At 52.1% G+C, this 26,555-nt stretch overlaps 1 protein-coding gene across 1 annotated transcript in view; it reads right to left on the bottom strand.

Annotated features, from left to right (window-relative positions):
• MYRF (myelin regulatory factor) overlaps positions 1 to 26,555 on the bottom strand; it is a 108,087-nt gene that overhangs the window by 14,982 nt on the left and 66,550 nt on the right. The window contains exons 8-19 of the mRNA XM_054026227.1: positions 20,114 to 20,313; positions 18,674 to 18,746; positions 18,108 to 18,218; positions 17,241 to 17,331; positions 16,536 to 16,601; positions 14,712 to 14,912; positions 12,303 to 12,411; positions 11,719 to 11,828; positions 9,877 to 10,037; positions 8,803 to 8,875; positions 8,246 to 8,334; positions 6,173 to 6,241 (exon numbers count right to left, since the gene is read on the bottom strand). Coding sequence (XP_053882202.1) covers positions 6,173 to 6,241; positions 8,246 to 8,334; positions 8,803 to 8,875; positions 9,877 to 10,037; positions 11,719 to 11,828; positions 12,303 to 12,411; positions 14,712 to 14,912; positions 16,536 to 16,601; positions 17,241 to 17,331; positions 18,108 to 18,218; positions 18,674 to 18,746; positions 20,114 to 20,313 — 1,353 coding nt within the window. The remainder of the gene's footprint in view (positions 1 to 6,172; positions 6,242 to 8,245; positions 8,335 to 8,802; positions 8,876 to 9,876; positions 10,038 to 11,718; positions 11,829 to 12,302; positions 12,412 to 14,711; positions 14,913 to 16,535; positions 16,602 to 17,240; positions 17,332 to 18,107; positions 18,219 to 18,673; positions 18,747 to 20,113; positions 20,314 to 26,555) is intronic.

The raw sequence follows: 26,555 nt of genomic DNA, 5'->3' as shown, positions 1-26,555 counted from the left end.
TTTCCTTTTATCAGATTCAAATGTATTGCCTTACTATGTTCTTGAATATCCCCTTATTCTAGCATTACAAGAAAGGGTGAAGAGAAGTCCCTGGTCTACCATCTCCCTCCCAGTCATTATTGTATTCTCCTTTCTCAGACCCACCTCCTTTCTAAACAAAACCGCTCCCCCACCCCATCTTTTCTCTCTCATCTCATAAGGAAATCTCTCCACGCCCTCAATAATCTCCACTGCTCGGCTCCAGAGCTCTGCTCTTTTTGAGACACAGTGACCAGAACTGATCACAGGATGCCAAGTGAATGTGGCTCATTCATGATCTAGAACAGCAGTAGAGAATACTGTCAGGGTTATTCTCCACTCCATTCCTCTTGCACGTTCACACTTGATTTGGTTTCCTGACCACGGCGACAGCTTGAGCAGGGGTCTTCACTGAGCTGACTGCAAAGATGCTCAGGTATCTTTCCAGAATGGTCACATTTAGAGCCGAGTAAGGCACTGGAATAGTTCATATTATTCCCTTCTGCGTGCATTACTTTACCTATTTCAACACTGAGGCCCTGTCTCACTACCACTTAAGTCAACATTTGTTCCTTACTTGCTATCTCCAGTGAAGGACCATGTCAAGGGTTTTTTGAAAGTGCAAATAAATTATGCCACCCAGTTCTCCTTTATCCACTATTTTGTTGACGTGATCAAAGGGTTCTAAGAGAGTGATGAGGCATGATTTTTCTTTTTGGAAGCTGTGCTGGTTTGATCACGCAAGTGGTTTATAGTTCTCTTTTTAATTAATATTTCAGCCCGTTTCCCCAACTGAAGTGAGGCTTGCTGGGCCGCAGTTCCCAGTGTCTTTTTTAAAGCTAAGTACAACAGTTGCTGCCCTCTGTTCTTCTGGTGTAGGAGCGGATTTTAATGCGAGATCACAGATTATAGTTGGCAGCTCAGCCCTTTCGTAACTCTTGGCTGTACCTGGGCTCTGGATGGCTTGTTGCTCATTAATTTATTCACGTGTTCCAGCACCTCCTCTTTTGCCACCTCATTCTTATATTACCGGAGAGTCAGAGGGCTGGGTGGGTGTCTCTCCAACACCCGCTGTGGCGGACACTCAGATAACGGAATTGTTTGGGGACCGATTCAACCACCCCTGCTCACTGTGAGTAGCACTATACTCCAAGGCTGGTCCCACAGCTGGCAGAAAGGCTACTTGCGTATGGTGTCTCTACTGAGCATGAGTACAGGTGGCAGAACCCTACCCGTACCCACACATGCTCTCTCTGCTCCCCGATGGTCCTGCCAACCTAATGAGTCTCTTGCTGCTTTTCGGATTCTGATCGACTTTCAAAATGTCTTTTTCTTTGTTTCTAATCCCCCTTTAGCTATCTGCTCTTCAAATTCCATCTTAGCCCCCCCCAATTCCCATCTTACACGTTGCCCGCTCACATCCAGGCTCCTTCCTGCTGGCTTCACTAGGGTTGGATCCCCATAGTCAGAAGGATACCCGTTTGACTCAAATGGCCTGGCCATTCAGCCATGCTGGTTTTTCCCCTTTGCCTTCCTGTTTTGTTTAGGAGCGTCTGTGCCTTCTGTAACGCAGACAGAGGAGAAAGAAAAAGAGGCGGCAGAGAAGGGAGGCAGCACTCAAACCAACAGTACAATGAAAGAAGAGTAACGTACCGTGGGCACAGAGCAACCGGGACCCCAGGACCCCTGTGCCGAAAAAGGGCCAGGAGACAGGAAGTGGGCACAGCAAAAGAGCTGCAGGGCACCAAGAAGAGAGAGGAGGAAAGACAAGGAGAGAGGGAAAGAGAAAGAAAGAAAGAAAGAAAGAAAGAAAGAAAGAAAGAAAGAAAGGAAGAAAGAAAGAAAGAAAGAAAGAAAGAAAGAAAGGGAGGAGAACAGAAATGAAAAGATAGAGGAAAGGAGGGAAGGGGACGGGAAAATACAGGAATGAAAATGGGAAGGAATGGAGAAGTAAATGGGGCAGAAGGGAGATGGCCAGAAATGGGAGGAAGAGAGAGGGAAAGGGAGAGATCAGTTATTCAGTAATGCCAGTGCCAACAATGACTTGAGGCGAGTCTGCAAAGACCCTGTCTGCCGCTGTCCCTGCAGGAGCAAAGTGGGCAGAGAATCTGAGCAGGGCATTGTGCTCAGGTTCTCTTCTCAGGCCCTAGGAGGCTCTCCTCAGAGAGCCTGAGCCTCTGCTGGTGCAAGCTGGCTTAGCTCCATTGATGTCAGCGGAGTGCTGCTGATTCTTAGCTACGCAGCCAATTGCACCAACAGGTGCCGCAAAGGCACATTTCTAGCAAAACATCAGTACACTGTTTTTCCTTCCTCTGCTTCTCCCATTTTGCTTGAGGCAACTAAACAGAGAAGGCATCACTCTGATCTCTGCCCACTGATCTTGGCATGAACTAGGGAATGTACTTTGGCTGGACTCTGCAGCATCTGCTCATTAGTCTCTACCGTCAAGGAGCTCCTAATAACGTTACTGTTATGGGCTTCCCCCCAGTGGCCAAATTCAACCTGTCATTCCTCAGGCAGCTACCCAAAGGCTGTTTGGATAAAGCTGCATGTCTAATATCACAGACCAACAGGCATCAGAGATGGAAAAGGCCTGACGGTCTCATGAAATCCTTCCCACTGAGGCCCTACAGCCCATTCACCAGGGGATTGTTCAATCCATTTTAGGCACCTCGAGTGATAGGCCTTTCACCACTACCCTGGGGGACTGTTCCCCAGCCCACCACAACTCATTGTCAGGAAAGGTTTGCTGGCATAGATGTATCTTGTATGCAGCGTAGTTGTAGCCATGTCAGTCTCAGGGGATTAGAAAGACAAGGTCGGGGAGGGAATATCTTTTATTGGACCAATTTCTATTGGGGAGAGACACAAGCTTTGGAGCCACACAGAGCTCTTCTTCAGGGCTGGGAAAGGTACTCCCAGCATCACAGCTAAATGCAGGGTGGAAGAGATTGTTTGTGGAACATACTGTAAGGGACCATTCAAGGTAGAGTGGCCCATTAAGATATAGTCATGAGACAAAAAGAGGGAGTTAGTGGGTTACATATTATCGTAATAAGTAGGGGTCCTACCAAATTCACGGATCCTGAAATCTGGTCTCCCCCATGAAATCTGTATCGTACACAAAAGACCAGATTTCATGGGGGAGACCAGCATTTCTCAAACTGAGGGTCCCAACCCAAAAGGTGGTCGTGGGGGGTTCACACGGTTATTGTACTGAGGTGCTGCTGTTGTCTTCAGAGCTGGGTGGCTGGAGAGTGGTGGCTGCTGGCCAATGGCCCAGCTCTGAAGGCAGCAGCGCAGCAGTCAGGGTGGCAATACTATATCCTGCCATCCTTACTTCTCTGCTGCTGCTGGCAGTGGCTCTGCCTTCAGAGCTGGGCTCCCGGCCAGCAGCTGCCACTCTCCAGTGCCCAGCTCTGAAGGCAGCGCCACCACCAGCAGTAAGGGTGGCAATTCTGCAACCCCTCCAACAACCATCTTGCAACCCCCACCCCTCCCACCCACCTACCCACCCACAGAGAGAGAGTCCCCTGTTGGGTCAGGACCCTACAGTTACTACACCGTGAAATTTCAGATTTAAATATATGAAATTTACTATTTTTAAAATTCTAGGACCGTGAAATTGACCAAAATGGACCGAGAATTGGTACAGCCCTAGTAATAAGTAATAATCCAGTGTCTCTCTTCAGTCCCTGATTTTTACTGTCTAGCAGAGCAATGAATTTAAGCTTTCACACACTGAAGGAAAAAAGACAGGAAAGTTTCCTGGATATCATGCAAGAAAACACAGAATCATAGGACTGGAAGGGACCTCGAGAGGTCATCTAGTCCAGTCCCCTGCACTCATGGCAGGACCAAATACTGTCTAGACCATCCCTGACTGGTATTTGTCTAACCTGTTCTTAAAAATCTCCAATGATGGAGATTCCACAACCTCCCTAAGCAATTTATTCCAGTGCTTAACTAACCTGACAGTTAAGAAGTTTTTCCCCAAGTCCAACCTAAACTGCCCTTGCTGCAATTTAAGACCACTGCTTCTTGTCCTATCCTCAGGAGATTAATTAGAACAATTTTTCTCCCTCCTCCTTGTAACAACCTTTTATGTACTTGAAAACTGCTATGTCCCCTCTCCGTCTTCTCTTCTCCACACTAAACAAACTCATTTTTTTCCATCTTCCCTCATAAGTCATGTCTTCTAGACCTTTAATCATTTCTGTTGCTCTTCTCTGGACTTTCTCCAATTTGTCCACATTTTCCCTGCAGCGTGGCACCCAAAGCTGGACACAATACTCCAGTTGAGACTTAATCAGCATGGAGTAGAGCGGAAGAATTACTTCTCGTGTCTTGCTTTCAACACTCCTGTTAATACATCCCAGAATGATGTTCGCTTTTTTTGCAACAGTGTTACACTGTTAACACATATTTAGCTTGTGATCCGCTATTACCCTCAGATCCTTTTCCGCAGTACTCCTTCCTAGGCAGTCATTTCCCATTTTGTATGTGTGCAACTGATCGTTCCTTCCTAAGTGGAGTTCTTTGCATTTGTCCTTGTTGAATTTCATCCTATTTACTTCAGACCATTTCTCCAATTTATCCAGATCATTTTGAATTTTAATTCTATTCTCCAAAGCACTTGCAACCCCTCCCAGCTTGGTATCGTCTGCAAACTTTATAAGTGTACTCTCTATGCCATTATCTAAATCATTGATGAAAATATTTAACAGAACCAGACCTGGAACTGATTCCCCCATGGGACCCACTTGATATTCCCTTCCAGCTTGACTGTGAACCACTGATGATTACTCTCTGGAAAGGATTTTCCAGCCAGTTATGCACACACCTTATAGCAGCTCCCTCTAGGTTGTATTTCCCTAATTTGTTTATGAGAAGGTCATGCGAGACAGTATTAAAAGCCTTACTGAAGTCAAGATATACCACATCTACTGCTTTCCCCTATCCACAAGGCTTGTTACCCTCTCAAATACCTGACAGAACTTGCTGCAGTACAGAAATAAACTCCCCTCTGACCACACAACCCTAAGCTGTCACCTACTATGCCACACTGGAACCCTATGGGGTATCATCAAACAACTGCAAGCCATGCTCAATGGGGACCCCGTCCTGAAAAAAAGCTTTCATGAGCCCCCTCGTCTGGCCTTCAAAAAAAAAAACCCAACCTCTCCAAGCTCATCATCAGAAGCAAGCTCCCCACAGACCAGGACACACCAATGCATAGCGGCACCAGACCCTGCCAGAACAACAGATGCAAAACCTGCAGGCATATTTCCACTGCTATAATGACCAGCACCCCCACAACACACCTGTCAAGATCCATGGGTTCTACACATGCCTATCACAATATGCGGTGTACCTCATTCGATGCACTAAACGCTCCAGTAACAACTACGTGGGTAAAACCAGACAGTCACTACACTCTTGATTGAACTCACACAGGAAAATGATAAAAAGACACAAAACACCCTATAAGCTGTGGGTGAGCACTTTTCACAAAGCGATCACTCTATATCCGATCTCTCAGTCCTCATCCTCAAAGGAAACCTGCACAACACTTTCAAAAGACGAGCCTGGGAACTTAAATTCATTACTCTGCTAGACACTAAAAATCAGGGACTGAAGAGAGACACTGGATTTGTGGCTTATTACAACAACCTGTAACTCACTTACCCCCTCTTTTAGTCCTATGACTGCAGACGTGTTAACGGGCCGCTCTACCTTGAATAGTCCCTTACAATAAGTACTACTTACGCTGGACAATCTGTTCCACCCTGCATTTAGCTGTGATGTTGGGAGTACCTTTCCCAATCCTGAAGAAGAGCTCTGTGTGGCTCGAAAGCTTGTCTCTCTCACCCACCTAATATCTCTATAGATATATCTTGGCCAGTTTCACCCTCTGTTCCCAGTTAAGATTTAAAAGACTGGCACCATAACCCCACTTCCCCACCATTGACTTGTCTGGGCAAAGCCACATCATTCCTTTAATCTCGCTGCACAAACCTATCCCTCCAGCCCTGTGCCTGTCTTTTCTGCTCATCTCTGTATTCCCTCCAGTCTGCCAAGTATTGCAGGCCCCCAGGGAACAAAGGAAGCCACAACACGTTCTGGAGGATGCATGCATGAAAGGGACACATACCCATCAATATCTGCGAGGTCCTCTTCATTGCGCAAGCTGAGCACGTAGAGGGTGGACATGGACACCACACTGGGAAGGAAAGAGAAGATTACACGCCCGGGGATAAGTATCTGCACTATGGCAGGAGGAAGGAGATTCTCCCTCTGCAGTACCACAGTGGCTGTCTGTCTCAATGGTCCAAACCCATCAAGGTTAGGTGGGGCAGCTGCAGGCCAGCTACCACTCCCTTCCGAGCCTTACCCTGCTTACAGGGTCCTCATCCAGGGCTCTTTTTATCATCAGCTCTTTAGTTGGCTGGGGGGGTTGCCATGGGCTACCCCCGTCTGAACAGGCAATAGGCCAGCACTGCTCAGGCAGGGGCACTGAGGCTGATGGCAGACAGAGGAGAGGAAAGGGATCTGGGATAGGAAGGGCATTCCAGATACAGAGGCCAGCACAGAGGGATGTGTGGAAACATGAGCTGGAGAAGGAAACAGAGGCCCCCTCCATTTGTGGGAGGTGCTGGTGGCGCAGAATATGTAGCCCAGGTGAAGCCAGGGGCCAAATTTAGCCCCAAGTAAGCAGGTGTGACTTCCATGGATATCAGTAAGAGCTGTGCCCACTTACTCCAGGAACCAGTTTGTCCCAGGAACCGTAACCCTGAGGTGGGATGGAGCAGCGCCAGGAGGGGGGCACGCCCAGTGTGGCTGGCGAGGAAGATGCTTTTAGTGGAACCAGCCGGAGTTAGCGAGCAGGAGGGTGTCACAGTGGAGGTGAGAGACCTGAGGGCTGGAAGGGGCTGGGTTTGGAGAGGCCGGGGCGGGGATCTCTCCCTCCAACAAAAGGCAGCTTAGCACATCTGAGCCCCTGCTCTGGGGGCAGTGCACAGCGAGACGGTTGTGCTGGTGAAGCTGCCTAACAGATGCTTGCGCAGTCCTTGCCCTCAGTGAGAGAACTGCAGGAAGATCCACAGACGTGGAGCACGGTCCTCGTTTAAATCCTGCTGTGTTTGTGTGTGAGGACGATGCGCTCCGGAGCAGTTAGGCAAGACAAGGGTTAGGTATCTGCCTTGTTCCTGGGCTGATTTTCAAGAGGAAAGATGGTCTTGTGATTAAGGGAGTCAGGAGACCTGTGTTCCATTCCCAGCTCTGCTGCAGACTCCCTGTGTGACTATGGCCAATCACTTCCCTCTCTGTACCCGAGGGCCCCATCTGCAGAACAATACTGACCCGCCTTGCCCAGCACTGTCATTCATCACTGTTTGCAAAGTGCTCCGAGACCCTCAAATAAAAGCTACAAGGAACTTGTGAAGTATGAAGATTCCTGTCGTTTTACAGTGTTGTGGCTTGCAGAGGGGCACTAGCACAGAGCTGTGGGATGCTGGAGGAGTGCCATGCAGAGGTGGGTGATGTGTTGCAGGACAATGCCATGTACCAGTGGAATGTCCTGCAGAGGCAGGTGGCTGACGGCAAGGGAATGCCATGTGCCAAGGGCCAGCCGTGGGCAGGGTTTAGCCACAGGAGTCGCTGAGTGGTGTTGTTAGCAGAGGCACTTGGTTTTCTATCACTTGCTCTTGCATTTGGGGCATTTTGTCACAAATTCATTCAGGAAAACATGGTATGTTTAAAACAGAACAGAGCCATCCCTGCGGAGCCACGTGGGGGGAGGAGGGGCAGGGATATATAAACGGAGATATACCTATCTCATAGAACTGGAAAGGACCTCGAAAGGTCATTGAGTCCAGCCCCCTGCTTTCACTAGCAGGACCAAGTACTGATTTTTGCCCCAGATCCCTAAGTGGCCCCCTCAAGGATTGAACTCACAACCCTGGGTTTAGCAGTCCAATGCTCAAACCACTGAGCTATCCCTCCCTCCTAGAGCCCAGCTGTGCCGTGGGGCGGGGGGAATCTCCCCAGGCTAGACCCCTGCTATGCCGTGGGGTGGGGGGAATCTCCCCAGGCTAGACCCCCGCTGTGCCGTGGAGCTGGGGGAATCTCCCCAGATTAGTCCCCACCCTGGCTGTGCCATGGGGCGGGGGAAGCGCCTCCCAGTGCTGAGGGCAGAGAGCAGCCGCGGGACTGTGCAGTCTCTCACCTGAACGCCATGACGACGACCAGGGCGATGATGGTGCCTTGCAAGAAGCGCTGGCTGATGCAGGCTTGTTCCGTGATAACAGATGGGGACTGCAGGAGAAATGAAGGGGAATCAGCTGCCCGGCCGGTGCAGGGCTCACTGCATTTCTATTCCACTCTGCCCTGGGGCCTCTCCCCCGGGCCCCAGCCTTCCCCAGGATGGGAGGACTGCAGCGCAGGAGGCCATTCCTCCTGCATCCCACAATGCCCTTTGGTGGTCCTTGAAGCAGCAGCAGGATGGCTCATCCACAAGGCATTGGCTAGCCCCGCTACGAGAGGCAGGATGGCCGCAGGGCACTAGGAGCAGGAGAAGGGGCAGCAGGAGGAGGACACAGCCAGTTCTGGCCTGACATAGGCCCCGCTCACATGTCCCCCACTGCAGAACACAGCCCCCAGGCTCTGCACCACTGCCCCAGAACACCCCCCAGGCTCTGCACCACTGCCCCAGAACACCCACACTGTCCAGACACACAGCCCCCTACCTCACACCCCACATCCCTTCACAAAAGGCCCCCGTACCTTGCTGGCCATTTTGTGGGGCCTCTTTTTGTGGGGCACACTTCCTGCACGGCTGAACTGACTTCCTGTTTGGCTGCAAGCAGAGAAGAGGAGTTGAGGTGAGATGTGCCTGGCCAGGCCCCCAAGGGAGCCCACTGGGTGGGATGGGGTGCAGGTTGGGAACCTGACTGCAGGAGGAAAGCTTTGAGCACCGCGGTGGGCTAAAGGGCCCTGTCCGACAGCCTGGTTGTTGGTGAAGGTCCAAAGGGGTGAAAGGAAATGCAGGGTGAACTCTGCCCCCTCACCGAGCCATCCGGCAGGCAGGGCCTGAAAAACGGGCTTCACCTGCTCCTCACGGGTCGGAAAGCATTAACCCTCAGGACCTTTAAGACTAACAGAAGTATTGGGAGCATAAGCTTTCGTGGGTAAGAACCTCACTTCTTCAGATGCAACTCTGTTGCTTTTTACAGATTCAGACCAACACGGCTACCCCTCTGATACTTGACGCGGCTCACCCTGGGATGGGACGGTCAGACCGGGCTGCCGTTTCTATGCTGCAGTCTTGTACACAGCCCGAAGTTCAGTTTGTTTCCCCGACAGCAGCTCATGGATCATCTCCAGTCCCCATTATCCTAGCACCGCACCAAGTTCTGATTTCCCCACATTCCCCACTGCCCGGCAGCCAGTGCCCGATGGGGGAATCTCCCTGTATTGCCTCACACCAGTGCCAGGCAGCCAGTGCACGAGGGGGAATCTCCCTGTATACTCCCCATGCCAGTGCCCGAGGGGGAATCTCCCTGTATAACCCCCATGCCAGTACCAGGCAGCCAGTGCCCGAGGGGGGATCTCCCTACATTGCCCCCCTTCCCGCAGTGCCAGGCTACCTGGATCCAAGGGGAAATTTCCCTACACCCACCTCCAACACCAGGCTGCCAGCGCCCAAGAGGAAATCTCCCTGCACCCTCACCACAGTGTCTAGGCAGGTATCTCCCTGTATTCCCCCCAGTGCAGGCTCACTGGTGTACAGGCCTGAGGTGGGACGCTCCTTTCTGCTCCCCTGCCCCACGTTTGGAGAGGGAGGGAGGGCGCCTGTACCTGAACGCCCCAGAGCTGACCGTTGACTTCATGCTGTCCAGCCGCTTGAGCTTAGCCAGCTTGTGACTCCACCGCTCCAGCTCGTCAATGCGGGTCTCCAGGTTGTCGGTCAGTTTGCAGAGCTCCTTCACTGCCCCAACGTTCTCCATGAAGATCCGCTCCTGCCAGGGGCCACATTGTTCTGCATGAGCCCTCTCCGGGAGAAGAGGGACAGACTCACCCAGACCTGCCTGGCCTCCTTCAAATCTGTTGTCCTCTTGAGCCACTCCAGACCTCCCGTTCCCCAGTGGAAAGGTCACAGTGTGTCGCTCAGCACCCCGGTGGGGGGAAGGCATGAGAGGAAACCCACCCAACTGCAGACTAGCCATCGGGACACTGATATTTATACACATTGCTTAGTGCGCTTACTTCAAAACTGGATAAAGGAGGGTCTCTCAGGCACCAGCAGGCCTTGGCAACTGTCAGTGTACAGTCCTTCTCAATGACAGAGACATTCACCTACACCTCCAATCCTGACACTCCAGAAAGCGAGCACCCTGCCAGCCTCCAGTACACCAGGGCACTCCAGTCCCAGGCCCCACTGCTCACAACTGCAGCGCTGTTCCATGGGGGTGGGGGGAGGTGCACTCTCAGGCGTCACCTAATTATCCCCAAACCCTTTCCCCTGTTTCTTCCCCCCACTGGGTCTTGTCACAATCCCAGCCTGAGTCTTGTGCACAACTGTTTGATCTATGTGCCTAGAACAATGGGGGCCTGGTCCTTGCCTGGGGACTCTGGACTCCGCAGGTAATTCATAGTAATAGGCAGGTCCCAGCTCAAAACCAACATGTTAAACTCTCCCCAGCGACCAGCAGGCAGCCAGTGCAGATCGTCCAGCCCCAGCGTAACATGCTCCTTGCGAGATACCCCACATAAACAGGCAGGCCCCCACCATGCTCAGCCCCAGCACTTGCTTCCCTGTATGGTGCACTGCAGGAATCCAGTCGGTAGTGTACAAAACCACAGGGGCAGTAACAAGGTCCTACAAGAGTCAGATGCAGAAGGGAAAAAAAGACATGCCTGGCCACTGTTGCCACCTGGCCGTCTAACTGCAGAGGGGAATTGACCTGGAGCCAGGAAGGAACGGAGTCACCCAGGTTGGTTCTGTTCATTCCCACTACAGTCTACAGGCAAGTCAACCAAACCCCATGGTCAGCAATGCGAAAGGCAGCTGGTAAATCTAGTGAGATCAGCACGGACACCTGATTTTTATCCCCTGACGGTGGACATCGTCTCCAAAGGAGCTAGTGTGGCCTCAGGCCACACCTGGGTCTGGATCCAGACTGCCCAGATCCAAGGAGTTCTGAGGGAGCCAGGTACTCCAAGCTGTCTTGCCACAACCTCCTTTGTCATCTGAACCAGAATGGGAAGATTAGATACAGAGTCCTAATTTGGCAAGTGATTTTTTTTGGGACGGGGCACAGGCCTCAGAACAGCCTACTTAAGGGAAGCCAGGAACCTGCCCTCCCTCAAGAACTGCTGTCAATGCCCACTAATGCTAGGCTCAGGTCTTCCCCAGCGGCCCTCACCAACCAGGAAGGACCTGAGTCCAGAGTCCAGGTTGCGAAGTGACGCCAATGCTAGCTCACAGAACACATCTAGCTGAAACTCAAGCAGGAAAGACTTGGTTTAAAAGTGTTGGCAAGAGACCATTTCCTAGGTGTTAGATTTTGACTCTGTTTCACCTTTACCTTTACGTGAAGGGGAAAAAGAAAACACACCAAAATTCACCATCCTCCCCCCACCCTTATAATCACCAGTTCCTACTCTTCCCCCATCTGGTCTGTGGAGGGTACCACTAACCTTATTCACCACCAGGAAGTTCTCGATGGTTTTCCCATTGGCAAAGACCATGTCCCCAGTGTCTTTCACTGCTTCGGGAAGGATCTCCTTCACTTCCTGAGCAATGACACCTGCACGGAAACCACAGCACCACTCACCATGATTCTGGCCCCCGAGATGCCTTCCACAATAGCTGACTACTTCTCACGAGTCACTTGGTTGCTGACATGAACCCCACACACTATGCAGTGATTAATAAGAAACCAATATCCATCCCCGAGCTATCAAGACAGAGTGTAGGGACTTAATTTCCTGAAAGGCCTGCGCACAGTCAGAATGTAACCTCAGTCTAAAGCCAATGAAAAACAGCTGGGAAAGGGACAACTGGATAAAGACTGACTCCCAGGTTCTTTGTATACCATATATGTATTCTATCATTTCTTTGGACTGCTGCAGGGCAGGAATGAGAGACATCAGCTCAGCTAGCATGGAGCAGCAGGGGGCGCTGTGAGTTATGACTAAAGAGCAACATTAGTTTGCACTAGAACTCCCACATAGCATACAACTGTGAGGATGAAGACCGTGGGTTGGTGCAGGGACCGTACCTGTCTCAGACGTGCTTTCAATGCCCACAGTGGTGGCGAACTCTGGCTTGTAGTTATAATGCACCAGCCGCATACGGGAGATCCTCTTCAGCTGTTCTGTGGTGTCCACCTGGGACAAGGCAAACACATGAGATCTATAAGTAGGACGCTGTTCTTTAATAGTCCAAGAATCTGGCTCCAGGCAGCAAAGAGCAATGGCCACAAGAGCGCTCATCAGTGTCTACAGCAGCAGGTCCCATAGACACGAGACCCAGAATGAGAATGCCCACCTGCTGGACACAGTCTGCTAACCAGCCAGGATTAAAATCCAGGATTAATCAAAAAAGGACCAGGTCAAATGACTCAAGAAAAGGGAGCCAGCCCCATCACATCCCCACACACCATGGGAAGGGGCAAAGACAGCTCTCAGAGATTTGAAGACCTCACTGCATCTAGTAACATTTGACTTTGCTGGAAGAGATTATCCAGATCAGTTAAATTAAGAACCTGCCAGGGCCTTCCCACAGGGCTCTGATTGGCTCTGATCTGAGGCTGGATAAAGTTTGGCTTGACGTCTTTGGTGGTTTTCACGTTTGTTGTTCGGCACTTTCTGGTTCCAGCTAGAAGAAGAGCTGAAATTCCATGAGACAGGCTGTGCCTGGGACAGAGGCTGTTCTGTTCTCATGGGATTTCCAGCTTGCAGGCTATGAGGCAGCTCACACGCTCTCCTGTACTCAAGGGCTCTCCAGCTCAGCTGTGCAGATGGAGCATGCTCATATGAACACGCGAACTTTTAGAACATAAAAATGGCCCTGCTGGGTCAGACCAAGGGTCCATCTAGCTCAGTATCCTGTCTTCCGACAGTGGCCAATGCCCAATGCCCCAGAGGGAATGAACAGAACAGGTAATCATCAAGTGATCCATCCCCTGTCACCCATTCCCAGCTTCTGACAAACAGAAGCTAAGGACACCATCCCTGCCCATCCCGGCTAATAGCCATTGATGGACCTATCCTCCATGAACTTATCTAGTTCTTTTTTGAACCCTGTTATAGTCTTGGCCTTCACAACATCCTCTGGCAAGGAGTTCCACAGGTTGACTGTGTGTTGTGTGAAAAAATTCTTCCTTTTGTTTGTTTTAAGCCTGCTGCCTATTAATTTCATTTGGTGACCCCTAGTTCTTGTTATGAGACAGAGTAAATAACACGTCCTTATTTACTTTCTCCACAGCCGTCATGATTTTATAGACCTCTATCATATCCCCCCTTAGTTGTCTCTTTTCCAAGATGAAGACTCCCAGTCTTAATAATAGCTCCTCATATGGCAGCCATTCTATACCCCTAAAAATTTTTGTTGCCCTTTTCTGAACCTTTTTCAATTCCAATATATCTTTTTTGTAGTGGAGCGACTACATCTGCACGCAATATTCAAGATGTGGGCATACCATGGATTTATATAGGCATTATGATATTTTCTGTCTTATTATCTATCCCTTTCTTAATGATTCCCAACATTCTGTTCACTTTTTGGACTGCCGCTGCACATTCAGTAGATGTTTTCAGAGAACTATACACAATGACTCCAAGATCTCTTTCTTGAGAGGTAACAGCCAATTTAGACCCCATCATTTTATATCTATAGTTGGGATTATGTTTTCCAATGTGCATTACTCTGCATTTATCAAAATTGAATTTAATTTGCCATTTGGTTGCCCAGTCAGCCAGTTTTGAGAGATCCTTTTGTAGCTCTTCGCAGTCTGCCTGGGTCTTAACTACCTTTAGTAATATTGTGTCATCTGCAAATTTTGCCACCTCACTGTTTAGCCCTTTTTCCAGATCATTTATGAATATGATGAATAGGACTGGCCCCAGTATAGATCCCTGGGGGGCACCACTATTTACCTCTTTCCAGTCTGAAAACTGACCATTTATTCCTACCCTTTGTTTCCTATCTTTTAACTAGTTACCAATCCATGAAAGCACCTTCCCTCTTATCCTGTGGCAGCTTACTTTGCTTAAGAGCCTTTGGTGAGGGACCTTGTCAAAGGCTTTTTGAAAATCTAAGTACACTATATCCACTGGATCCCCCTTGTCCACATGCTTGTTGACCCCCTTAAAGAATTCTAGTAGATTGTAAAGGGAAATCATGCCTCACCAAACACCATGTTGACTTTTCCCCAACAAATTACGATCATCTATATGTCTGACAACTCTGTTATTTACTATAGTTTCAACCAGTTCGCACGGTACTGAGGTCAGGCTTACTGGCCTGTAATTGCCAGGATCACCTCTGGAGCCCTTTTAAAAAAAATTGGCATCATATTAGCTATCCTCCAGTCATTTGGTACAGAAACTGATTTAGGTGCCTCTCCAGCCCCGCCACCCCACTCAGATTGGCCTCCTGTGTCCTGCCAGCCTTCCCCAGCTCTCACCTCCTGGATGTCGTCTTTTGCTCGGATGTCTGACGGGTGCATCAGTGATCCCATGACTTTCACGTTGCCATGGACCACCAGGGCTTCATCGGGGCGGTCGGTGTTGATGCCAACTCGGCCGTGGTGAAAAACCGTGTCAGGGAGCTGAGCCCGCTGCCAGAGGACGTCACTGTCACTCTCAAACTGACCCGGGTTAGAGGCCTGTGGAGAGGCAAGAGGGCAGCGACTGAAGAGTGTCCAGAGCAGCAGCAGAGACGAAACCAAAGAGAAGAGGGGCCAGTGCTGTTAGGCAGAGACAGCGTGAGCACTGGGGGCTTCAACAGACTCATCCCCCTGAAACATGCACCAGAGGGCCAGGGTGCCATGTGCAGCTGGGATGGATGGTGCATGGATGCCCCCACACAGAGGGTTACACTCCTATGTGATGAGAAGACCCCAGAGCTATCATGGCTGCCTGCCATGGTTCATGGCATCTGCATTCTAGCCCGGGCTTCCCGTCACCAGCAGGGATGGGGAAACGTGGTAAACTGGCTTAAGGAGCAGCAATGGAGCCTGCGTCAAGACTGAACTGCGCAGCCAGGCCGCGCCCTTATTCTAAGGTTACCTTGTATGTGAGGTGGGATGGAACCTTTGGGAGCCCAGGGCAGCCTGGGAAGGACAAGGAACCATGTTGGGTTTAACTGGCAAGTGTCTGCAGACCCAGCAATGTCAGGATATGCCTGTGATAAAATATCCACAGCCCCAGACTCAGGGCTCAGGTCAGATGACTCAGGCTCGTGGGGCTGTAAAATTGCAATGTAGATGTTTGGGTTCTGGCTGGAGCCTGGGCTCTGAGACCCTCCCCCACTGCGGGGTCTCAGAGCACAGGCTTCAGCCTGAGCCCAAATGTCTACACTGCAATTTTACAGCCCCACAGCGTGAACCTGCTGCCCCAGCCAGTCGTGGCCAGGCTGCTGGGTGTTTATTGCAGTGCAGACACACCCTAAGAGGCTCCCTGTCCAGCCTCCGATGGAAAAGCTCAGGCGTAGGTACTTGAATTGTTATCAGGTTGTGACCGCAGAGCTCGAAAGCCAGCAGTACCAGCTCCCCAGGAGGCTGCTAGGGGAGCAACCCGCCTGGACTCCCCCCCTCTCCCCTCCCAGTGCAGGGCAGCACGGCTAGCAGAGGACACACCTGGCCCCGGGGTCGTTGTGGGCGTGATGCAGAGCTCTGCGCAGTATGAAGCAATGCAACAAAACCAGACAGAGGAGCAGGAGACAGGGGTTCTGTGGGGGCCAAGGAGGGGTGAGGACTTTGCTCCCCATGCCTGAGGCAACAAAGCCCTGCCTGCACTTTGTGAGGAAACAGCCCTGCAGTGGGGTGTTCTCTGCTCTCTGATTGAGACTCTCTCAGCAGGCACCGGCCAATAGAATCAGACTAAACGCAGCATCTGCGTCCACACCTTTCTTCTCCCATTTCCTGAGCCTTACACTACCTGAACCCCTGGAATTGTGCTGATGCTCTCCCTGCCCAAAACGAGGACCACACAGACTCATCTCCCCAGAGGCCAGCACTGCTGGGACTGGGACTGCATGAGAGCAGGGGGCTACCAGGATGTGCCAACTCTCCCAACCTGGAGCAAGGATCATACTGAATCCCGCAAGGTGCTGCTGTGGGGTCTCTCACAGGGAGCTACTGGGCTGTATCTTATCTCCACACTGGCTAGGCCACAGCTGCAGCTGTGCCCTGCTCAGGGGGTTGAGTCTGTGTGGTCCAGCCTGTCTGCTTTTCCCACAGCTCTGTTGTGGAGCCCCCCGGAGGCTGCATAGCTTGTAATGTACTTACTTGTCTGCAGACTCCGGGGTCCCCGTCCGCCCTCCGTTTGTGTTTTACCCCCGAACTGGCCCTTTGCTAGAGGAAACGGACAAAGCACTTAAAAGGCAGAGACAGCCAATCACAACGTCACAGCCTGACTCTCACTGCTTCTGAGCAGCCACACGGGGCCGGAACCGAGCTACGTTCCTTAGATTCCCCATGGGAGACAAGAGCTCAACTAGCTGAACGCTGGGAGAACCCGTCAGGGGAATCCGGTCTCTTTCCTGCCTGGCCTTGACTACAGCCTTCAGCACTGCTGCCCCTCAGGCATCTGGAAAATTCAGCCAGGACACCCACTGAAGGTCCCAAGACAGCACCATTCCGTCACTCCCCATAGCCCCTTCCCGGGCAACACATCCCCAGCCTTGCACTCCCCTCCTGGAGAACGTGCCTTCTTCTCTGTCCGTGTCTCTCTGTGCTGGGCTCCTGCAGGAACACGTGGGCTGCCTTCTTCATAAAGTGCGGGAAGGGTTGGGAGCGGGGTCCCAGAAAGCGAGGCAGAGAACGGGGGGAAGGGCAGCAGGGGTCTTGAAGAGCCAGGCAAAGGGTTGGTGGGGGAACTGAAAAGCCAGGAGAAGGGGGCAAGGAGCCCCAAACAGTCAAGCAAAGGGCAGTGGAGCCCCTGAGAGGCGGAGGGAGGATAGGGGTGTTCTGTGAGTCAGGAGAAAAACTTACTCTGACGATGATGCGCTCGGAGATGTGGGCAGCCAGCGTGTAGGTCTGGTTCTGGGCATGGGCCTGGAGGGCCACCACGAGCATGAAGTACCTGCAAATGACAGACACCCACAAGGGTCATCTGCAGCAGGAGAGGAGCGCATCCCTGCGGGGGCGCAGGACATGGCGGATATTGCCTCCCCTCACAGAGACAGGGAAGTCCCCATGCCACAGCGGGCACAGCTGGAATTCCAAGACTTCCCCCAGACAGGGACACACCTCTCATGGGCACTGTCTGATCCCGCCAGCACTCAGGTCTCCAAACATCCGCTGCCCCCATGGCAGCACTCCTCTACTGTAGCCCTGTCTACAAGTCTGGTCTCCTCCAAGGCCTGCAGCGGGACCTGCCCAGGTGAGGGTCCTATCGGTGCTCACAAGCTAAGCAGGGCTGGGCTCAGCTCGGTACTTAGACCGGAGGTTGGAAAAGAAACCCAGGTTACCACGGTGACTGGTGCTAGTGACTGAGTAGAGTTCGCTCTTCACTCCATGTCGGTACTGAGCCAGCTCCTCAGCACGGTGCCAGGGGCCGCAGCGCTGTTGGAGCCCCAGGCCCAGCTTTCAGATGGTCATGGATGCTTGCCCTGGGGCTCTCCCTACAAACGCTTCAGCCAGCGCATTCGGTGTCTGGCAGGACAGCTCCTCAGCACCCATCCCCATACCCCCTTTCCGTTCTGTCTGTCATGGCCACCTGCATGAAGCAGCAGTGCTCCCGGCCAGCAGGGGCAGCTCTGCAGCAGTCTGCTCCCCAGTTTGGCCTCCCTGAGTCCCACGTACACAGCCCCGCCAAACCCCCGTTGCAGGCTCGGAGGGAACCATGCTACTCCATACCTCTGGTCAGGGTTGGGCTTGCCCTTCTTCCTCATGTTATTAGCCGTGGTCTCGCTGAAATGCAGCCGCCCCACGGTGACCTTCGTGACCTGCTCCGGAGGCAGGTTGACCCTGGAGGGGGAAGCAGAGGAGCCACTGAGGACACAGAGCTGGAAAGGAGGTCGCACAGAAAACGGCCATTTCCCCTCATGTGGGAAGATCAGCCCCCAGTTGCAATCATCTAGGGAACTCCCACCTCTCCCTCACTTCAGAGGGTGCTGCCAAAATGCCTCAGATCAGGCTCTGGGAGTCAGGGGGACCCACCACAGGTTAGTTGAGCTCTGGGCGTGGAGGGGAGAGGAGTCATTGTTTTGGGAAGCGAAGGAGTCAGAGAGAGAGAGAACACTTTAGATACACTACCCGCCTGAGCCCTCCATGCTAGCTCCCCGTAGTACCCCCTCGCCCTACTCTGTCCTCCTACCCTCAGGGGTCCTCATACCAGGATCCCTCAATCTCCCCCCTCCTTGGGTGGCTCTCCTGTGACAGGGTCCCCACGTTCAGGCCGCCACGTCCTGGGCAGTACTCACGTGACAGGGTTGAAGGGCCGTTTGCTGCGGTCAGACTGGGACTGCTCTATGTTGATCGATTGGTTCAAGGCCTCTAACTGAAGGGAAAGATCCAGGAACATTACAGAGAGTGGAACAGCATGGCTTTCTCCTCTCTCAGCCCCTTTTCCCAAGCCACAATTGTCCCAAGGACAATCCATCCAGCCACTTACCCACAATACATCAACAGTGCCAATCACCCCAGCGTCTGGGCACCCATAATTACCCCCTGGGAATTTGTCTCACTGGCACCATAACCCCTGCTCAGAAAAGGCCAGATTTACTTTGTTCCCTTACCATTGCCTGTACCTCCCCTCCTCTTCTCCAGCTGTAAGAGAGGGCAGGAGTTTCCTGCACCGACAGGGCCAGACTGCCTGATCCCTGCTCCTCACACACAGACCCAAATGTACAGGCACTGATGTACATACACACATACAGAGCCCTAAGATAGGGTTACCATACGTCCGGATTTTCCCGGACATGTCCAGCTTTTTGGGCTCCAAATCCCCGTCTGGGGGGAAATCCCAAAAAGCCGGACATGTCCGGGAAAATTGGGACATGCGGGCCGGCGGTGCCAGGCCGGGGGCTTGGGGGCCGGGGGCTCGGGGGCCAGCGGTGCTGGGTCGGGGGCTCGGGGGCCGGCGGTCGGCCGGGCCAGGGGCCGGCCGGGCCGGGGGCTCGGGGGCCGGCGGTCGGCCGGGCCGGGGGCTCGGGGGCCGGCGGTCGGCCGGGCCGGGGGCTCGGGGGCTCAGGGACCGGCGGCTCGGGGGCCGGCGGTCGGCCGGGCTGGCCGGGCCGGGGGCTAGCGGTCGGCCGGGCCGGGGGCTCGGGGTCCGGCCGGGCGCTCGGGGGCCGGCAGTGCCAGGGGCTCGGGGGCCGGCGGTCAGCAGGGGAGGGGGAGGAGTTGGGGCGGGGACTTTGGGGAGCGGGCGGAGTTGGGGCGTGGGCGGGGCTGGGGCAGGGCCCTGTGGAGTGTCCTCCTTTTGGAGGCTCAAAATATGGTAACCCTACCTAAGAGATTGCCCAGGGGAACCCTCTTTACTGCCTGTTCTCTCGTGACTAGACTTCACCCAGCAGATGGGGCTATGGCACAAGGCTCCTATCCTTCCTTTAGGTAACATCCTGGTCACGCAAAACTTGTGATTCCCGCACACGCAGGCCGGATCACATATGCTCGTATCACACATGTTGGATCCCCTACGCAGGCTCCACTCATGGACCCACACGCGCACTCACCCGCAAACAGTACACAGTGATATAATGCTCATCATTCCTACCCAGAGACTGACAAGATCATACACACTGTAACACCCACAGCCACACACACTGCCTGTGGGCCTACGGACACTGACACACACACTCGCACATGCACTCTGAAATGGCCTTCAGCTCTTGTGGGGTTCTCCCCCTCCCCCCCAGAACTTGCCTTCACTCCATGCAGCTTCAGGTAGAAGCAGTCGAGGGGCTTCAGGCCCTCAGGAGTCTTCACATACTTGGGATCTCCGATCATGCCAATGTAGACCGTGACCTGGAAGTGATTCTTCTTCTGGCACACGAAGGCATCGTCACCCACGGAGAAGTTGAAGCCTTTGTCCGCATCCACCCGGTACGTGGGTGGGGGGCTGTGCACCGAGGTAGAGGAAAAAGGCAGCAGGTGTTAGACTGAAGGACAAACACTGATATCTCTACGGGGTCTGATCATTTATAGGGGGGGGGAAGCGGGGGGGCAGCATAAACAGACAGTGTGTTTCACAGACACTTCTCATCTCATTAATGATCACACAGGCCAGCTCTCCTCATGTTTACGACCAAACAACATCCCCCTGGCAACTACAAGAATGGCTAGTGTGGGAAAGTCACAATAGGGAAGTACTGTATGTATTTTTAGTTGTCTTTGAATACAGTTCAGTAGCTGGAAACTGGGAGGAGGAGCCAGGATCGCGTGACTAGTCCACCTCTGTGCAGAGAACCAGCAGGCTCTCTGCTTCATGGGTCACCAGTGACCCCAAGACCCCTTTCTGCGATCTTCTGGTTTACAGTGTAATTTATCCACGGATTCCAATGTGCTTGACAGGATTGCGCCATAGCTAGTTCTGGGTTCAAACACAAGCAGCTGTTTAACTGTGCACAGCCAGTCTATGCAGCCGCTTAGGGAAAAGAGCGTAAGAGAATCCCATAGCCAGTGGAAGCTGCAGGGGGGATTTTAGGCTGGCAGAATGTTTCCGGATTGAAAGGGAATATAGTTATTTGACTTGGAACTCGCTCAGGCCGCCAGGGGCACTCCCAGCTCTTATACAAGGTGCCACAGAATCTTTCATGACCACCGGGCGACAGAGAGGCATCCCGTCCAATCACACAGCCCCTCCTTGTGCCACACATTGGAGCACTAACTTCATACCGATTCAGAGGGAAGAGAGAGCTCCACGCTGAGTGAGCACATCCTGCTGCCCCTGCCTTGCCCTTGGAGGTCTCCCATCCTCTCACCCCCCAGGTCAGCCCTGCTTAATGTCTGGGATCTGATTTCTGAATTCTGCTCCTCAGGACAGGGGGCGGTGCTGGTGGATCAGGCTGACCTAGGAAACCACGCAGGGCTGGGGATGTGTGGGGGGGGCACTGGACATTCTTTGGGGGTTTCTCTCCTGAACAGGATCTTTCAGAGAGACTGATGAGATCCCTCATCAGGTTCCGTTCTCCAAGTGACCCATCCTGGCCTTGCTGCCAGGCTGTACCCGCCCCAAGCAGCCAGATTCCTGAGGAAATCAGAACCACCTGCTGCTAACAGCCTCCAGCTCCCACCATGGCATGTCCCAGCTGGGAGGGGAAACTTGGGCTACAGAGAAGAAACACATGCACCAGCTGTGGAGGTTTAATCTGCATCTCCTTAATGGGCTGGTTACCACGGGAACAGTGAAAATATGTGGTGTTCGCACCAAGTCCCCCTTTCTCCCACCTCCCAAGATCCCTGGCCTGCAATCTGGGCTAGGGCCCCTCTGGAGGGCGCTGCCTGCCTGGCACAGGTGGGAAAGGGAACACCCTCAAGTCAGTCAGTCACTCAGCATTTCAACTGGGAGACCAAAATCCAATCTTCCCCCCCCCCCTCCTCAATTTTCAAATCACAGGGAGCATCATCGTTTTTTATTTATTGAAAATCTGCACATAATTACAGGTGCCAGGACTCATTTTTCACACTAGGCATTAAAAAGTACGGGGCATCCTTCCGCCAAAGAAAAAACCGTGCCATCTTCCTCTCCTCCCAGGTCTTAATTTTTAAAATGAACAACAAAGCTTCAAAAGGTTTGAGTGTCAGAGAAGAGTGACTGGGAGGGCAGAACAGCCACTGACAGAAAGATTTACGGCTCCATCAGACTATTAGACCAGACAGACTTTGTAGGCAGGAGTAAATGCAGGAGAGGGTCACTCCGTTTTATACATGTGCCTTCTCACAGGCCTAGTCAATTCAATGCCACAACTACCAGCCTGGCCTAAAAGGAGCCCCTCTCTTCTGGGATCAAAAGGCAATTCATTCCCCTAAGCTACCCACAAGAGACACAACTAATCCAGGGCAAGATGTGTGGGTTCCCTGGAAGATGGGGTTCCCCGAGTGATAGCTGAACAGCAGCCAGCGGGTGAAACGTGGTCCAGGAAATTCTCCAACATGACCATCTTCATCCTTAACACTGCAATGTGGCCCACAAAGACTACAGGTCCTAGTATGCAGTGCCCCGTCCTGATCTGTGCTGCCTGCTGGGCATTTCCATACTTGCAAAAGCACCTGGATCATGCCCGGGTGACAGAAGATATGCGAGGATGCACTTATTCACGGTTTAATGCAAGGATCTTTCACACACGCTTTCATATCATCGGCTGTATGGGCTGCACTTCCACCCTGATGAGAAGGATAATCGTTTTCATTTATTTTATGATTACCAGTATCATTATCCCCATTTAACAGATGGGGAAGTGAGGTACCGCGGATGGGTGACTGACCTAAGGTCATAGAGTAACAGGGTTGGGGTTGGACACCAAGTGTCCCAACTCCCAGTCCTATGCTCTTGACATGGCCACAGGGCCTCGCAGACCACACAGCCTTCTGATGAGGGTCACTGCCATCTGCTTCATTTACTGCTGAGTAAGCGGAGCCTCAGGACTTCTGGCAAGTAGCAAGTGCAGCCTCAGCTCCCCAACCTGCAATCTCCTACAGATTCTTGATTGTTTCCCAAATGATTGGTAACTGCTAGGTCTCCCATCAGCCAGTCAAGATTCTTAAACAAACTCCTGTGTCACAAACTGGATCAGAACAACATCATCATAAAGCATCAACAAAAACAGTAAGTTGGATCCCTCTTTTAGAAGTGTCACCCAGCCCCATGTCATCCCAAAGTTCATTCGCCAGCCAGGAGCTGCTTCTCACTGTCCTGGTTCCCCACACGCGTCACATCCCCTCACTGGCCTCCCACCATTCTGCCAGCAGAAACACACCACCCCCATGGGCTGTGTTTTTTGGACTCCCTAGTGGTGAATGCGTTAATGTTGAATGACGTCTTCCTGGTGATTCAGGCTCTGGCGAGTGAAGCCGGGACAGCTCCATGAGTAACCATTTATTTCTTCCTTGGAGCAGCAGAGGGACCCTGGGCTGCCTGAGATGTGACCTGAACAAAAAGCAGACGCTGGAAGTGGAGAACGCTACCTTAGCCAGAAAGAATGAGAGGAATTTCCCTCTCTCGCTCTTGCCCCTTCCTCACAGCTTCAGAGCTTCATTTTTGCCTTCCATTTCTTCCCACTAAACTCCTTCATCCGCTCTCGTGGGTTCCTCTCTCACAGCAACGTACCAATTGCCCGTCGTGGATCAGACCCAAGACCTGGCCCGTCTCTGACAGTGGCAGCATTAGATGCTTCAGAGGAAGGTGTGAAAACCCTGTAGCAGGCAGAAGTGTGATTATCTTCCCTCCACGTTAGGTCTCTCCTCTTCCTCAAGCTCTATCATTTGGTCCATGTCTTGCTGCTGTTCATTGCCCTTGGTCCCTCGTGAACGGGTCCCTGAGAGCATGTGGTCTGGGCTCCTCAAGCCCTGGTCCCTGTACCAACTGTGTGCGCGCGCGCGCACACACACACACACACAGACTCTCCCGCCCCTAACAACCGCTCTCACCCCCGTCACACACTCCCCCACTTTGCACAGAAACACAATTCACCCACTCCCACCCTACACTATCGCTGCACCTTCAGCAAGTGCACAGTCTCCTGAGCTCATCCCCCGGGCCACAACCTCACTGCCTCCGTAGGGTACTAGGGCAGTGGTCTGCATGTGCCGCTGGTGTACCAAGGGAGAACCAGGCGCCAGCTGCAGTAGTGAGAGAGACAGAGAGTGAGGAGTTGGGGGAGGGGTTCACAAAACCAATAGGAGCCTCCCAAATGTGTTCTGGTTAACATCCATTCGGGCTGATGGCTGCCCAACAAACATGCACACACACACTGAACAAACCCCTTGAAGGGTCCCCCATCCTCTGCCTCCCAGAACACACGGCCCAGATGAACACGACTCCCCATACTTCAATTCCCCATAGCGCCAATAGACAGAGCTTTCTGATTGGCTGTGAGTGATGTCATCTCCATGGGCAACAATCCTCTGCAAACATCCAGGGTCTAATGTGGAAATTCCATTTCAGAGCGTTTGAAACCAGACGGGACCATTCTGATCATCTAGCCTGATCCCTGTGTCAAGCCCCCAACTCCTGGTTGAGCTCTGTTAGCAGGACACATCCAATCCTGATTTAAAGCATGGAGAATCTACCACCTCCCTTGGTAAATTGCTCCACTAATTACTTACCCCGCCTGTTAAAAAAATCAATTCTGTAACAGCAAAAACACCATCTCTAGCCTCCTGCCAGATGGGTGCTGTATCCCCTTGGAAATTCTGTCTCAACAAGTTTCAACTCACCGCCTTTGATGTCACTGGCATCCAGAATTACACCTCATGAAGCGCTGGCCTACAAAAGTCCAGGACTCTGGGCCGTGGGGATAATTAACATACATTTCTTGGGTTTTAAGTGTGTCTGCTGGATGGTTCCATCTTTGATGCATGTTTGCTGCCAATTTGGCATTGGAGGATAAATGACCTTGGGTGCCAGGCCCCACTACTGAGAGTGAGAATGAAGATTATTCATTGACTTGCCATCGGCCTCATTTCAACCAATCAAAACACAGGCCGCAGCCAAAGCCACACTAATTTTTTCCAGTGAGAGTGGGAAGGTCAGAGGGCAAACTCCCGGGAATAGGAGGTCTAGGGTCAAATGGATTATTTTAGCCAAAAGGCCTCCACTGATGAAAAGTAGATTAACACAGGTTTCAGAAGCTCAGGCTTGGAGGTGAGGTGATTTCTCCTAATGCTGAGTGAAGGTGAAAGGTTATGAACTCCCCATAGCCAGTGTCTGACATTGAGACTCAAAAAAACCAGCAAGTTACAAGGGGAACCCAGCCGCACTCAAGATGAAAAGAGGAGGAAAGGAGAAGGGGTGTAAGGAAAGGTGTGATAAAGACAGAGAGGAGAAAGAAGGACGTAGGAAATATTTAATTGTATTTGTGGCTAAGAACAGGTGGAGCGTCAGACGCAGGAATGGGGTCATTACATACGATCAGTTTCCTTCCCTTTCCAAACATGTTCTTCCCATATCTGCCCTCCCTTCTCTCTCTCTGTATCCACCCTCTATGCACAAGAGTTAAATGTCTGAAGAACATCTGATAAGCTTTCGGATTTTTCCTCTTCCCGAGTATAAATGCCAGGCTAAGGGACAGGAATCTGCTGCTAAACAGCATAACGGGACCTTCAGCCAACCTCCACAGTTTGAATCAAATCACACAGCATCCATCCAACACCTACTCCACTAACGCCACCACAGAGACCTGCTCAAACCATGGCACCCACCCAAGAGAGACATGCTCGTGACACGTAGTGCGACTACCAAGATCTCAGTGATCAACCAATGGCCAACTGGGATTTACATAGAGATTATCCTGCCATTGGAGGTTCACTTACCCAAGATTATCCTGCCATTGGTAGCCAGCCAGGAGGGATTATTTTGAGATATACAGTGCCATCCGCGCAGGGGAGTTCACCTAAGACACATCACCTAGCAGTGGGGACTCTTCTGTCTAGAGCCCAAGCAAAGCTCAAAGCAGTGAGCTCCAGCTGACTCCACAGGATGGAGGCCTGGGGAGCACCAACCAGTACAATGGGAGGAGTAACTGGAGGAACACACCAGCTCTGCTTCCAGGCCAGAGTATGGATGCACTGGCCTCAGCATAAAAAGGTTTCTGTTCAGCTCCAGGCTGCCCCTGGACAGCTGTCTCACCTCAAACTGTAAACAAACAGTGAGAGGGGAGGAGAGTGGGCCCTCTGGGATTCATCAATGTGCCCTGTCAAATAAATGAATTACCCCTTTTCCCCAGAGTAAATTAAGCAACTGCCTTGTTCCAAACCTCCTCAGCTTTGTTGTTGGAAACCAGCTAACCCTTTCGAAGGTTCAATGGGTTTGATACCACCAGACGGGTGTGATAAGCCAATATTAAATATGTAAATCTATTAGCAATAAAATAAATTAGAGATACTGGCCCATCCCTCAGCCCATCCCACCTAACTCAGAGACACAGGCCCTTCAAGTTGAAACATACATTTCTCAAGCACCTCCCTCCAAATCCAGGACACCAGTCCGTTCCACCCATTCCTCCCAAATCAGGGACCCGTGGCTCTTTACAATATGCTCCATTAAAATGGGAAGTCCCCTGCCCTTTACACCGGCCACCCTAAACTTAAGCAACCTTGCCTCATTAAAAAGGGAAAGGTGGTCTTTTAAACAGAGTGGAGTAA

This window comes from Malaclemys terrapin, chromosome 4, assembly GCF_027887155.1.
Source record: "Malaclemys terrapin pileata isolate rMalTer1 chromosome 4, rMalTer1.hap1, whole genome shotgun sequence".
In the NCBI taxonomy this organism is placed as follows: Eukaryota; Metazoa; Chordata; order Testudines; family Emydidae; genus Malaclemys; species Malaclemys terrapin.
Note: the sequence above shows the minus strand (reverse complement) of the source record. Positions and strands in the feature narration are given on the sequence as shown.